The following is a 15,620-nucleotide window of genomic DNA, read 5'->3' on the forward strand; positions in this document are numbered from 1 at the left end:
GGATGCGATGCGTGAGTTGAACGCATTGCACCCGCACTGAATCCTGACCCATTCATTTCTATGGGGCTGTTCACATGAGCGGTGATTTTCACGCATCACTTATGCGTTGCGTGAAAATCGCAGCATGCTCTATTTTGTGCATTTTTCACGTAACTCAGGCCCCATAGAAATGAATGGGGTTGCGTGAAAATCGCAAGCAAGTGCGAATTTTTTTTATTTTTATTTTTTTACACACGGTTGCTAGGAGACTATCAGGATGGAGACCCGCTCATTATTATTTTCCCTTATAACTTGGTTATAAGGGAAAATAATAGCATTCAGAATGCATAGTACAATAGTGCTGGAGGGGTTAAATTTTTTTTTTAACTCCCCTTAATCCACTTGCTCGCATAGCCGGCATCTATCCTGTCTTTCTTTGCTGATTGCAGTCAAAGGATCTGTGGAGACGTCACTCCAGTCATCACATGGTCCGTCACCTGATCTTTTACCATTGTGATGGATCATGTGATGACTGGAGTGACGTCCCCACAGGTCCTGTTCCTCCACACAGCTAAGATGAAGACAGGAGATGCCGTCTTCGCGATCAAGTGGACTAAGGTGAGTTTAAAAAAAAATATTTTAACCCCCCCCAGCGCTATTTTACTATGCATCCTGTATTCAGAATGCTATTTTCCCTTATAACCATGTTATAAGGGAAAATAATACAATCTACAGAACACCGATCCCAAGCCCAAACTTCTGTGAAGAAGTTCGGGTTTGGGTACCAAACATGCACGATTTTTCTCACGCGAGTGAAAATGCATTACAATGTTTTGCACTCGCACGGAAAAATCGCGCATTTTCCCGCAACGCCCGTGTGAACTCCGCAAAAGCGTTTTAAAGTTATCACCACTTAAAGTGACACTGGTCAGATTTGCAAAAAATGCCCGGGTCTTTAAGGTGAAATAGGGTCCTTAACCGCCTCCGGACCGCCTAACGCAGATGTGCAGTCCGGAGGCGGCAACCCTGCGCAGAGTGACGCATATACGCGTCATCTCGCAAGGGCCGAGATTTCCTGTGAACGCGTGCACACAGGAACTGAAGGTTAGCGAGTGGATTTCCAGCCTGCCAGTGGCGATCGCTCGCTGGCAGGCTGGAGATGTGATTTTTTAACCCCTAACAGGTATATTAGACGCTGTTTTGATAACCGCGTCTAATATACCTGCTACCTGGTCCTCTGGTGGTCCCTTTTGTTTGGATCGACCACCAGAGGACACAGGTAGCTGTGTAAAGTACCACAAAACACTACACTACACCCCCCCCCCCCCCCTTGTCACTTATGAACCCTTGATCACCCCATATAGACTCCCTGATCACCCCCCTGTCATTGATCACCCCCCTGTCAGGCTCCGTTCAGACGTCCGTATGATTTTTACGGATACATGGATCGGATCAGCAAAACACATACGGACGTCTGAATGGAGCCTTACAGGGGGGTGATCAATGACAGGTGGGTGATCACCCATATAGATTCCCTGATCACCCCCTGTCATTGATCACCCCCCCTGTAAGGCTCCATTCAGACGTCCGTATGTGTTTTGCGGATCCGATCCATGTATCCGTGGATCCGTAAAAATCATACGGACGTCTGAATGGAGCCTTACAGGGGGGTGATCACCCCATATAGACTCCCTGATCACCCCCCTGTAAGGCTCCATTCAGACATTTATTTTTTTTTGGCCCAAGTTAGCGGAAATTTTTTTATTTATTTATTTATTTTTTCTTACTAAGTCTCATATTCCACTAACTTGTGTCAAAAAATAAAATCTCACATGAACTCACCATACCCCTCACGGAATCCAAATGCGTAACATTTTTTAGACATTTATATTCCAGACTTCTTCTCACGCTCAGGGCCCCTAAAATGCCAGGGCAGTATAAATACCCCACATGTGACCCCATTTCGGAAAGAAGACACCCCAAGGTATTCCGTGAGGGGCATATTGAGTCCATAAAAGATTGAAATTTTTGTCCCAAGTTAGCGGAAAGGGAGACTTTGTGAGAAAATACCAAAAATAAATACATTTCCGCTAACTTGTGCCCAAAAAAAAATTTGAACTCACCATGCCCCTCATTGAATACCTTGGGGTGTCTTCTTTCCAAAATGGGGTCACATGTGGGGTATTTTTACTGCCCTGGCTTTTTAGGGGCCCAAAAGCGTGAGAAGTCTGGGATCCAAATGTCTAAAAATGCCCTCCTAAAAGGAATTTGGGCCGCTTTGCGCATCTAGGCTGCAAAAGTGTCACATATCTGGTATCGCCGTACTCAGGAGAAGCTGGGGAATGTGTTTTGGGGTGTCATTTTACATATACCCATGCTGGGTGAGATAAATATCTTGGTCAAATGCCAACTTTGTATAAAAAAATGGGAAAAGTTGTCTTTTGCAAGATATTTCTCTCACCCAGCATGGGTATATGTAAAATGACACCCCAAAACACATTCCCCAACTTCTCCTGAGTATGGCGATACCAGATGTGTGACACTTTTCTGCAGCCTAGGTGGGCAAAGGGGCACATATTCCAAAGAGCACCTTTCGGATTTCACAGGGCATTTTTTACACATTTTGATTTCAAACTACTTACCACACATTAGGGCCCCTAGAATGCCAGGGCAGTATAACTACCCCACAAGTGACCCCATTTTGGAAAGAAGACTCCCCAAGGTATTCCGTGAGGGGCATGGCGAGTTCCTAGAATTTTTTGTCGCAAGTTAGTGGAATATGAGACTTTGTAAGGAAAAAAAATTACTGACAAAACTTGTGACAAAAAATAAAAAGTTCTATGAACTCACTATGCCCATCAGCGAATACCTTAGGGTGTCTACTTTCCAAAATGGGGTCATTTGTAGGGGTTTTCTACTGTCTGGGCATTGTAGAACCTCAGGAAACATGACAGGTGCTCAGAAAGTCAGAGCTGCTTCAAAAAGCGGAAATTCACATTTTTGTACCATAGTTTGTAAACGCTATAACTTTTACCCAAACCATTTTTTTTTTGCCCAAACATTTTTTTTTATCAGACCTGTAGAACAATAAATTTAGCAAAAAATGTATATATGGATGTCGTTTTTTTTTTTTTTGCTAAATTTTACAGCTGAAAGTGAAAAATGTCATTTTTTGCAAAAAAATCGTTAAATTTGGATTAATAACAAAATAAGTAAAAATGTCAGCAGCAATGAAATACCACCAAATGAAAGCTCTATTCGTGAGAAGAAAAGGAGGTAAAATTATTTTGGGTGGTAAGTTGCACGACCGAGCAATAAATGGTGAAAGTAGTGTGCAGAAGTGTAAAAAGTGGCCTGGTCATTAAGGGGGTTTCAGCTAGCGGGGTTGAAGTGGTTAAAGGGAACCTGTCACCTCTACTTTGCTACCCTCACTAAGCGTTTCTAAATGTTCATTGTGTTACCCTAAACATATAAATTACACTTTTAATTTAATTTGCAGACGAATTCAATAAGTATTATGCATTTTTGTACTTCCCTCCTTTTATGCAAATTAACACAAGAGTCATATCTTACTTGTGTGACCAGAGAAGAGTCATATTTTTCACGCACTGACTCCTCTCAGGTTAATTTGCATATGTATCAAATTGTTTACACAATAAAAGCACACAGAGCTATGGGGACTGGGTATTGCGGATGTGCTAGCGGCCATCTAGCAACCCATGTCCTTAGCTCTATACCCAAAATCCAGGTGACAGGTTCCCTTCAAGGGGTTAAAAGCAGAGAAATTCAAATTTTGGGTAAATTTAAGATGTGTTTTTTATATAGATAGATAGATTTATATTCACTCAAATTTACCACCATCATGAAGTACAATGTGGCACAAGAAGACAGAATCTCAGAATTGCTTGAATAATTAAAAGCATTCCAAAGTTCATAAAGTGACAAGTCAGATTTTCCACAACTTGGTCTAGTCCTTAAGGTTAAAAATGGCAATGTCCTTAAGTGGTTAAAGATTGGGCCTATTTTCCCTTTTGATAGCCATAACCTCTTCTTATTTTTTTTTTTTTTTTTTTTTTTTTTTTTTTATACTTTTTATTAACTATTGAACTATTAGCCCCCTTAGGAGGCTACAACCTGGGATTTGTTGATCCCTTGTCCTATTCAGTCTACTAGGGTGAATAGCATTTTGGCACACTACCTACTGAGCTGTGCCGCGTGTACAGTTTAGCAGGGAGGTTAGTATGAAAGCCTCAGCAGACCCCAGGCTCTCATGGTAACCGATCGGAGACCCACTGTTGCCTGCTGGATCAGAAGGGTTAATTGACAGGTGCCCGTCATTGCAGCCAGACGCCTGCTGTATTGTACAGCCAGCAGCCCGCTCCATACAGTTGTGGGTGCACAATGCTGTACATGTACAGCATTATCTGTTAAGTGTTACATAAGTTTACATAAAATCCAATGTGAGCGAATATACTGTGTCATCTCCAGCATTCACAACTCATTCAGATCAGTCCATACCTGTGTACTTCTGTTGCATGGATCCTTTACGCTGGGTTCAGTCCTGAGCGTTCGCGAAGGAGCGCTCTGTATGCGCGATTGTACAGGCGTTTGCAATCGCGCATACAGAGACACGCGAACGCCCGTTGTCACGCGTTCCCGAAAGTCTATGTACGGGAACGCGCGACAAGACGCCCCAAAGAAGCTCATGTACTTCTTGGGGCGTCGGGCGTTTTACAGCGCGATCGTACGCGCTGTAAAACGCCCAGGTGACAACCATGCCGATAGGGAAGCATTGGTTTCTCCTTGTTGAGCGTTTTACAGCGCGTAGGAACGCGCTGTAAAACGCTCAGGTGTGAACCCAGCCTTAGATCAGTGTTCCTCAAATCCATTTCTCAGGGCCCACCTGCTGGTCATGTTTTCAGGATTTCCTTAGTATTTAGCAGGTGATATTATTAGGCTCCATTCACACGTCCGCAAAATGGGTCCGCATCCTTTCCGCAATTTTGCGGAAAGGGTGCGGACCCATTCATTCTCTATGGGGACGGAATGTGCTGTCCGCATCCACATTTGCGGATCCGCACTTCCGCATCCGTGCTTCCGTTTCCGCAAAAAAATAGAACATGTCCTATTCCTGTCCGCAATTGCGGACAAGAACAGGCATATTCTATTATGTTGGCAATGTGCGGTCCGCAAAATGCGGAACGCACATTGCCTCTTTCCGTGTTTTGCGGATCCGTGTCTCCGTGTATCCGCAAAACACATTGCGGACGTGTGAATGGAGCCTTAGGGTTATTGTATCTGGACGTGTCCCAGGTATTCATTCTGTGAAATGTGCTCTAATCCTGACCGGCAGGTGGGCCCTGAAGGCTGGAGTTGGGGAGCACTGCTTCTAGAATAAGCATTAAGCGCCCCCTTTTTTTCTCCCCCCCCCCCCCCCCCCCCCTGTGTTTTTCAGGTAAATTAGTTGAGCCAAATTATTAACCTGTCCCTAAGGCCTCATGCACACGACCGTTGTGTGCACCCGTGGCCGTTGTGCCGTTTTCAGTTTTTTTCTGCGGCTCCATTGACTTTCAATGGGGCCGTAGAAAACTCGGCTTGTGCACCGTTTTTACACCGCGCCCGTGACCCGTGTTTCGAGGCCGTGAAAAAAATATAACCTGTCCTATTTTTTTCACGGCCAACGGTTCACGGGCCCATTCAAGTCAATGGGTCCGTGAAAATCACGGATGCACACAAGATTGTCACCCGTGTCCGTGATCCGTGTCCGTTTTTTCCTATCATTTCAATGGCAAACTTGACTTAGATTTTTTTTTTCATCTTTCATGTCCGTGGATCCTCCAAAAATCACGGCAGACCCACGGACGAAAAAACGGGCACGGATCACGGTACAACGGAACCACGTTTTGCGGGACGTTAAAAAATACGTTCGTGTGCATGAGGCCTAAACCACAGGATGGGGGATAAGCCTCATCAGTGGGGGTGTGAAACAGATGCCCATGTTTTATAAACTTTTTTTTTTTTGTGCTACTAGGGTGCTTTACCCTGTGATCCTTAGATCTTTTCAATAATATGCCGGAGAACTCTTACATGGGGCATATATAGAGGTTCTCCTGGAAGTCATTGATGGTTTCCTGGCTGCTATCGCATAACAGGAATGATGAAGGGCTTAGAGGGCTCCCGTACCCACTGTAAAACTACTTGGGTGCTGTGGTCAAAGGGGTTAACCAGCAGGTTTTTGAGTTGACTACAGCCTTGGCTATTGGTGTGGTGTCAACTGTATGTTTATGGCTGACAGCTAGTGCCATTGGAATGGATGCCATAATAGTGCAATTTGGTGTGGGTGCTATGTGCCTCACATGCAGCACTATTGCAGTGAGTGAGGGGGTTTAATGGTTTTTTCAGCTTTACAAGAAAAATATTATAGCAGCTGCTTATGACCTAAAAGGACAAGTAGTTATATAGAGGAGATTTAGGCCTCATGCACACGCCGTAGCTGTCTGTGCCCGTATTGCGGCCTGCAAGCAATGGGTCCGCAATATATGGGCATCAGCCGTGTGCGCACTGTATCACGGATGCAGATCCATTCACTTCCGCAGCGGAAAGTGCCACAGCCAGAGAGGAAAAAAAAAAAAAAAAAGCTCACCTTCCTATGATGCTCTCCACTGCGATTGGGCAGCTCATAGCCAGGAGGAAGACGCCCATTGAGAAACCCGTCCGTCTCCTCTTCCCTGTACCGATTCTGCTAATTAGCATACAAGGTGGCAAAAGTGAACAGGGGAACTGAGCAGCCAATGTGAAAAAGAAGCCCCCTGACATCTCCTAATAAAACCCTACCCTGTCGGGTAATATTGTAATTTGGGAGCATCTGAAGTCGATTCGCTCATCCCTATTTGTAATGTTAGGACCAATGACCGGTCCTGTTTAATGAAACAGTGCCACATGAGTCCTTAAAGGTTATGTACACCTTTTGGGGGCAATGTTTTTCATTGCATTATACTTATTTTGAGCTAAAAATCTTTTTTATTTTATTTATTTTTTAATTGGTCTTTATTAACAATTTGGAATCCTTTTTCTCTACAGAGCTGAGATGCTCTACTAGCTGCCTGTGTTTTTTTTTTTTTTTTTGTCCTTTCCAGGACTTCTTATCTCTGCTCTCACATCATAAATTCTCATTACAGCTCACGCTCTTACTGATAAGAATGTGGCTTAAATAAGGCTACTTTCACACTAGCCTTAATATTTTCCAGTATTGAGATACGTCATGGGGTCTCAATACCGAAAAAAGCTTCCTTTTTGTCCCTATTCATTGTCAATGGGGACAAAACGTAATGCTCCAGAAATGCATTCCGTTCTCATACCAGAGAGCTGCAGTTTGTTTTCCTCCCTGGGATGCGAAGCAAAACTGTCTTGACCCACAATGCAAGTCAATGGGGACGGATCCATTTTCAATCGTGTCCGTTTTCTCTGACACAATAGAAAACTGATCCGTCCCCTATTGACTATCAATGGAGTTCATGACTTTTCCGTCTTGGCAATGTTAAAGATAATACAACCGGATCCGTTCATAACCGATGCAGATGTTTGTATTATCAGTAACGGAAGTGTTTTTGCTAAACCCTGGCAGATCCAGCAAAGATGTTAGTGTGAAAGTAGTCTAAGTGCTACCTAGCAGTAGTTTAGAAATAAGGGTTATTAGATGACCGGCACAAAGTGAAAGTACCAGTTACACAGTCAGAAAAACAGTTAACCCTTTGTGACTGAACAGCTCAATATTTTTTATAAAGGCCAATTAAAAATATCATATTTAGCCAAAAATAAATTAAATGCAATCATACTTTTTTTTTTTTTTTTTTTTTACTTCAAAGGTGTACATGGCCTTTAAAGGGGTTGTCCTAGATAAATAAAAACTGGGGGAGCAACAATAAATATAAGTCATACTCGCCCGTTTTCACCCCAGCCACTTCAACAGTGACCATACCGAAAGTTTACCCGTTCTAAGATGACTACCAGTTAAAAAGAGAATGTGTCTGACAATTTTGGATATTGAGTTGATTTTCTAAGGTGTTACTAAAATAAGGCCTGTGACATTAAAAAGGTTGCAGTCCCACACATAAATGACCCCATTTTAGAAACTACAGCCCTCAAATTACTCAAAACTGGATTCATAAACTATGTTAACCCTTTAGGCGTTCCACAAGAATTAAAGGAAATTGTAGGTAAAATTTTCAGTTTTTCTTTTTTTGCAGATTTTTAATTTTAATCAAATTTTTTCCTATAACACAGCAAGGGTTAACAGCAAAACAAACTTAAAGGGTTTCTACCACTTCGTTTGCCCCTATTTAGCTTTCAGACACTAGCGATCCGCTAGTGTCTGCTGTACCAAACAATCCTAATCTAACAGTTTTTTGTCCAGCCGTTTTGCTAAAAAAAACCTTTTATGGATATGCTAATTAGCCTCTAGGTGCTATGCGGGCGTCTTTTCAGCGCCTAGAGACTCCGTCTACCTTCACATAATGCCGCCCAGCGCGTCCCTCCAGCACGCCCATCTCTGATGGAATCCGATCCTCCCTCTGTTCCAGCCGTACGAAATCTCGCGCCTGCGCCGCGTGCGTCTGTAATCGGCGCAGGCGCAGTGAATGTCTGACCGCTGCCTGCTTAGACATCTCCAAGGAAGCTAAATAGGGGCAAACGAAGTGGTAGAAACCCTTTAAATATGTATTACGCTGTTTCCGCAGTTTACACAAAACGCCCCTTTATGTTCGTGAACTACTGTATGGGCACACGGCAGGGTGCAGAAGGAAAGGAGCAACATATGGTTTTTGGAGAGCAGATTTTGCTGGAATGGCTTTTGGGTGTTGTCTCATATTTTAAGGCACCCCTACAGAAGAAACCCCCTGAAAGTGACTCCATTTTGGAAACTACACCCCTAAAATAATTTGAGGTTTACTGACCACTGTGACGTCAAAGGCGTTTCATAATATTTAGAAACACTTGGCTGTGTAAATGAGAAATTCTTTTTTTTTTTTTTTTTTTCAAGAAAAAGTCCCTTAAGCCCAAATGTTTCCCTTTTTAAAAAGGGTTAACAGGAAAATGCACCCCATAATGTGTTACCCATTTTCTCCTGAATACGGCAACACCCCACATGTGGTCGTAAACTGCTGTATGGGCAGACGGCAGAATTTTATTTATTTTTATTTGTTTGAGCTGTGTGAGTGCTTTTTTTTTTTTTTTTTGATGGATGGGCTGTCATTTTTTTGGAGATATGACTTTTTGATCGCTTTTTTATTTAATTTTTTGTGAGGTTAAGTGGGCTAATATTGCAATTCTTGTAGTCTTGTTTATTTTTTTCTTGAGGTTCTCCATGTGGTAAATTTGATAAGATATATTCTGTAGGTATTACGATTAAGGCGATATCAAATTTATGTTTTATTTATGTTCTACCACTTTTATGTCATAAAATCAATTTTTATTAAATCATTTTATTTTTATTTTTTTCATCACCAAAATCTATGACCCAACCTTTCTTTTTATTTTTTATTATGGCGCGATGACATGATCACTGGTTACATTGCGTGCTGTATGCATTACCCCCTTACTTAGGTGCAATATTTGCACTCCCACGGGGTACAGGACTCGCCATATGCACTATTTCTCGCCGTGGGCATTAACCCCCTTTCATAGTTGGAGTATTCTCCCTACCACTGGCTTAAGTACTTGCGGTATGCGTCCACCTTCCTTGGGTAGGGTAATTGCACTACCATTGGATATGGTTCAGACTGTCACGCTATCCTTCCATAGCTGTGCTTTCTGCTGCATTACCCCCTTCCACTAGCGGGGGGATAACTAAACCTCTTCAGATGCTGCAATTCTGCAGTGCCACGGCTCCAGGTGCCTTCGCTTATTTCACAAAGGGGCGTGACAACAGTCGGTACTCGCAGGTGCCTGGTACTCTTATTCTAGTGCTATATGGGTGCCACCAGTGAACACGGTGGCTATTGCTCATTGTATCCTTCCTTTCCTTTTGGTGCTGGTTTTGCGCATGCTTATAACATCCTCTGTCTTAGGGTTTTTTCCTAGCATCTCTTATATGCCCTAGAGACCCTCCATCTCCATGGGCCCCCATTGTTCCAGTCAGTCATGATATTGTCTGCATCAATACGTAGGGCGTACACCATTGCACATTATATGGTGAGTACGTTCCAGCAAGTCGAGTGTTTCACTGGCTCCGTATTCTCTATCCACCACTCCTCCTTCTCTGGGAAAGTGGTTATGCTGGCACTCTGCTTTAGCTACTGCAGGCTGTTCTCCTCCACAGGTGCAGTTTTTTTTGCTAATGCTCGAGTTCGTGGTCGTTGCAATGGGACATCCCCTCAGGTCGGGACCCTACCCTGGCACTGGCTTAGCAGTTGCTCCTGTTCATCGCCCTTCCAGGTAGAGTTTTTAAAGTTAGCTCTACTTATCTGGAGCAGTATGGTACGTGGCTTCCACGGATAGTCTCAGGCCCCCTCAGTTTTGCACTGATGGGGCAAGCACTGGCTATTACTGTGGTAACGGTATTGTGTTACCATTACATACTTGGTTCTTACTGCACAGCTTTCGTCAGTGATGGCCTCTTCTAGCTCTGAATTCAGTGGCCTCTGCGGGTGGCCCCCTCCTCTGCTGGGGTATGGGGCTAGCAATACAGTATGACTCCCTTTACCTGGCTTCCTCCTCAGGTGAAGTTTGTTCTGATAAGAAAGTCACTTAATCCCTGGCTACTTCTGTATATCGCCGGTCTCAGACAGGGAAATGGGCTTAGACCCAGCCTATTCTTCTCCTGTCTTCCCCCTCTGGCTCATGGTTCATAGCCACCCCACAAGCCTTGGTAGCTCCTATGTTCCTACCTTCTCTCATCTGCATTGCACAGTATATTTGTTTTGTGGCTCCCATTTCCAGACACGCTCTGGTCCAGACCAGTGGGCTGTGGCGCCCACCACATCCCTCCTTCTACGGGGAATACTTCCATGGTCCCGGGTGTGCTAGCGATATCCACACCACAGCTGCCACCTTCACTCCCGGACAATAGATCCGGAAGCATGCGGTGTGGACCCCCTGATATCTCCTTGGCGGGAGTCCTCCCTCCTTTACGTGTTTTCCCCTTTCCCCCTCCTACCCAGGGTTCCACAGAAAATCAAGATGGAGGGCATTCTGACAACTTCTTGTTGCTCCGGATTGGCAGTCACGCTTGGTACGCCAACCTCGTTCTCCCTCTATATGCCGTCCCTTGGTTACTGCCCCTCAGACTACCTTCCTTCACAGGGTCCGGTCTTACATCAGCATTAGGGTCTTTTGGTTTGACGGCGTGGCTATTGAAACTGCCATTCTGACGTGGAGAGGGTTTTTGGTGGATGTCTCTGCACTATGATCGCCCAGGATCTATTGTAGGACCTGGAGGTCCTTCCTGGGCTTCTGTAAGGCCAGGACATTCCCTCTCTCCGTTGTTGTTTTTTTTTTTTTCTTCTCCCTCTCCACGGTCTTCTCCTTGGACCCTGGTTTAGCCCTTAGTTTCTTGATGGGTCAGGTGTTGTCGCTTCTGTCCTGGTGGACACAGCTTTTTCAGCGTTTTATGGCTCCCCGGTGCCATGAAAACCCTCCTTCTGGGAGTGGCACATACGGTTCTTCCGTACCGTCCTCTACCGCCCTGGGATCTGAAAATAGTTCTCTCAGTGCTCCTGTCTTCTACCCTTGAGTCCTAGCGGGAGATCTCACTCTGACTCCTCTCCTAGTAGGTAGTTTTTCTGGTAACTATCACATCTATCAGACGGGCGTCCGAGTTAGGGGTAGTCTCTTGCAGAGAACCCTTCCCGGGTCTTCACAAGGATAAGGTGGTTCTCCGGCCCATTCCTTCTTTCTCTCGAAGGTAGTCTGACTTCCATATCAATGAAGAAATTGTCCTTCCTTCACTGTCCCTCTCCTTCACACCCTAGGAAAGGGAGTTACATCATTGGACGTTGTCACGGCTCTGATCATTATTGGCAGCCTCCAGTCCCTTCTGGCGTACGGCACCCCTTTTTTGTCCTCCGAGGGTCCTCGCAATGGATTGGCTCCTCCAAGTTGGCAATTGCACGATGGATTAGTCTTCAAGTGCTGAACCATACCGCACCCAGAGGAGGGTTCTGCCCTTAGGTGTCGCGGCGCACTCCAGCAGTGCGGTGGGCACTTCTTGGGCTTGGAGGAATTGCGCTCGGCTGCACAGTTGTTCATACTTGTGCATCGCGGACGCTGCCTTTGGCCGCATGGTCTTGCAGGCGGCAGTTTCTTAGATGCCTGCAGGGACGCTTGCTTCCATGGGTCTGTGGGTTTTCCCTCCCTGTGGACTGCTTTTGGATGTCCCACGGTTCCGGTGTCCCCCCTACCCCCCAATAAATATCGGCGAGAAAAGGAGATTTTTTGTATAACTTACCAGTAAAATCTCTTTCTCGCTCTTCATTGGGGGACACAGCACCCACCCAACATTGTTGTTCGACCACAGTTGTGGCAGTTGCGGGTATGCACCCTGTTGGGTCATTTTGGCATGGTTGGTTCTTGAAGATTCAGTGGGACTGATAGCTGTACTGTATTTTGCAATGCTCTTGCATTGCAAAGTATAGTACTATCAGGTTTCCTGGTAGATGGCAACCATTAGACCGCTTCTATCACAGTGTGGCACCCCGATGGTTGAGAGAGGGAGCCCCTCCCTCTATTAACCCCATGGAGGCTGCTGCTGCGGCATCCAAGGGGTTATTGCAGAGTGTCAGCATACAGCTGACACTCGCTGCTGATGGCGGCTCAAGAACTGAGCTGCCATATTCATTCAGGAGGACTGCAACAGGGGGGACAGATGGGGGCAGGGGGCACAGACCGACAGGGACACAGGCGGCAGATTTGACGACAGTGGGCCAGCGCATGCAGAGCCCGGCCGGCAAAATTAAAGGTACTGCAAATTTCGCACAGGGTACAGACTGGGCAGGCAGAAGATATTGAGGCAAGAGGACGCATTAGGGGCACAGATCAGCATTCAGGCTCTGATCTGCAGAGTGCAGATCAGAGCCTGAAACCGGCATTTTAACACTGCCGCGCTCCGATTGGTTAGTCTGCACGGACTAACTAATCGGAGTGATCGTCGGCAAAATATATGGTCTGACCAAATTGGTGTGTAGGAGCCCTAAGGCTGGTTTCACACACAGTGGTGTTTTTGCCACCGTTTGCATTTTTTTGCAGCGTAATTATGGGGGAAAAAAGCCACCGCCTGATGGTTATAGGTCTGTGGGAATCATGAAATGCAGTAAAAAGATATACACTTTGGTGGCATTTTTCTTTGCTTTTGATGCATTTTTTGGGTCCTTGTCACAGATATCATGCGTTTGCTGTCCTCATCTGTACAACCGTTCTACAAATTACATAACCTGTCCTATTTTCCCTTTTTTGCGAACAAGTAGACTTTTTTACAATTGGATCTGCAATTCGCAATATGGTTGTGTGAATGTAGCCTTAAACGCATGTCAAAAAATACCATTAAAAAAAATATATATTTTATTTATTTTTTAGATCTTATTTCTAGCTCAAGGGAGCCAAGGCCCACATTGATCCACAATATAAAATAATCTGTAAACTTGCTAAGATAATTTTACATTGCAAGGATGAGTGTGATCACTTTGGCAACTAGAGGTAAAATGATGTGACACGAGGTTTAATAGATTTTGTATGTGTAAGTTGCTAAATTTTTAGCTGCTGGAATAATGTACGATTCAGAACCTTAACGTGCAGGCATGTTCTCTTCTGTATTGTAATGTATGTATTTTCATGATGGCTTTCAAACCAAATGCATCTAAATAGAAATCAAATTGACAAATCCTAAAACCCCTCAACTGTTAGCTGGACAGCCAGGGAGAGATTTCCGAATATGACTGACTGTGCTTCATACTGCTGTATACTTTCTTAGTCTTTTTAATGTGACATATAATAAGTAGATTTGCTTATATGCATCTCCAGCATAAGGCCATTAACGTTTCTTCCTGTTTCTTGTCAAATTGATGTAGGTCATAATGATTACGGTTATCAGCAACCGTCGTATCCTGAACAAGGCTACGATAGGCCTTACGAGGATTCCTCACAACATTACTACGAAGGAGGTATCTATATACCTTCACACGCATACACTCACATATATCAGTCTTATTTCCGTTCTGTAAGTCCAGAATGAGAGTATTTTCACATTGTCCATATTGAGCTTTAATAGATATGGTGCTGGCTTATTTTATTTCTTTACACTTTTTTAAATGTTTATTTCTGTACAATAAAGCTAGGCAACCACACCCCACACGATAATTGTTCACACCCCCCCTCCCCTTACTGACCATACATAACTAAAAATGTTAATTTTCTCAGCTAAACGAGCCTAACCCAGCCAACCATTGATACTCCGGCTCTACTTCCATACACACGTTGTGTCTGTAGGATCCAGCTTTCTGATCTCTTCTAGCTAGTTTGTGCTCTTTCAGCTGTCTAATTTTATTTTCTTTGCTCTTCCAATCACGGTCGTAAGACTATGATATTTCTTGAATGTATTGCTTTTTTGCCAAGGATGCTGAAATAAAAATGCCGCAGTCCAGACTCGCAAAACTAGCTTTATTATGTTTGTGGGCTGACTTTCCTATGTCTGTGTGTTTTTTTTTTTTTTTTTTTTTTTTTTTTTTTTTTTTTTTTTTGGTGTTTAGCATTTTAACTATTTTATATTGGTTTTGTATTGTTGTTGTTGTTTGGTGTTGGTTGTGATGGTGTGAGGGTTTCTAACTTAAGCAGCATGTGATTTATTTATTTTTATATATTCTTTAAATTCCCTTTTTAGGGAATGCTCAATATGCTCAGCAGCAAGAATCTTATCAAGGACCACCACAGCAGCAAGGTTACCCACCTCAGCAACAGCAATACCCAAGCCAGCAAGGTTATCCTGCCCAACAACAAGCTTATGGCAAGTACTTTTCATTTGTGTATGACAGTATGGATCAAGCAACAGAAGTGGATGTTGGGCTAGAGATTTTAGTCCGGAAATCCTACTGTATTTTTCGGCGTATAAAACGACTTTCTAACACTGAAAATTATTTTCAGAAGTCGGAGGTAGTCGCCCCCAGGCGTTCCCATGTTGACGTGGACGCTTGCCTGGGGGTTAGAATATACAGGGCCCTGCCGCTCACAGGAGTACATTTATAAACTGTAATGCGTAACTTTAAATCAGCGCTCATCTCTTTACTAGGGTACCTTACTCTCAGCTCCGGTAACAGGCAGTGCAAGCGGCGCTCACTCATTGTCGTCACGTGCCTGATCCTCCCACTAGGCAGCGCAGGCGCATGACATTAGTGAGTGAGCTCCGCCCGCACTGCCTGTTACCGGAGCTGAGAGTAAGGTACCCTAGTAAAGAGATGAGCGCTGATTTAAAGTTACGGATTACAGTTTTTATAAAGGTCTACTCCTCTGAGCGTCGGGGAGGGGGATCTGTGGCTGGCACTGTTATGGGGAGGGGGATCTGTGGCTGGCACATAAAGCATAAGATGCTATATAGTGCCATCCACTGATTGAGCAGTGCCATCCACTGATTGAGCAGTGCCATCCACTGATTGAGCAGT

The 15,620-nt window shown here is 44.3% G+C and overlaps 1 protein-coding gene across 3 annotated transcripts in view; it reads left to right on the forward strand.

Moving 5' to 3' along the window:
* The window catches only part of SS18 (SS18 subunit of BAF chromatin remodeling complex), a 52,755-nt gene that overhangs the window by 29,910 nt on the left and 7,225 nt on the right, over nt 1-15,620 (forward strand). For 2 of the 3 annotated variants that reach the window (XM_044293061.1, XM_044293060.1), the window contains one exon: nt 14,846-14,968. In XM_044293061.1, the coding sequence (XP_044148996.1) occupies nt 14,846-14,968 (123 nt within the window). Of the gene's footprint in view, nt 1-14,036; nt 14,130-14,845; nt 14,969-15,620 lie in introns of all 3 variants that reach the window. The other variant, XM_044293059.1, reaches the window with a different exon arrangement.

The sequence above is a fragment of the Bufo gargarizans genome, chromosome 5 (assembly GCF_014858855.1).
Source record: "Bufo gargarizans isolate SCDJY-AF-19 chromosome 5, ASM1485885v1, whole genome shotgun sequence".
In the NCBI taxonomy this organism is placed as follows: domain Eukaryota; kingdom Metazoa; phylum Chordata; class Amphibia; order Anura; family Bufonidae; genus Bufo; species Bufo gargarizans.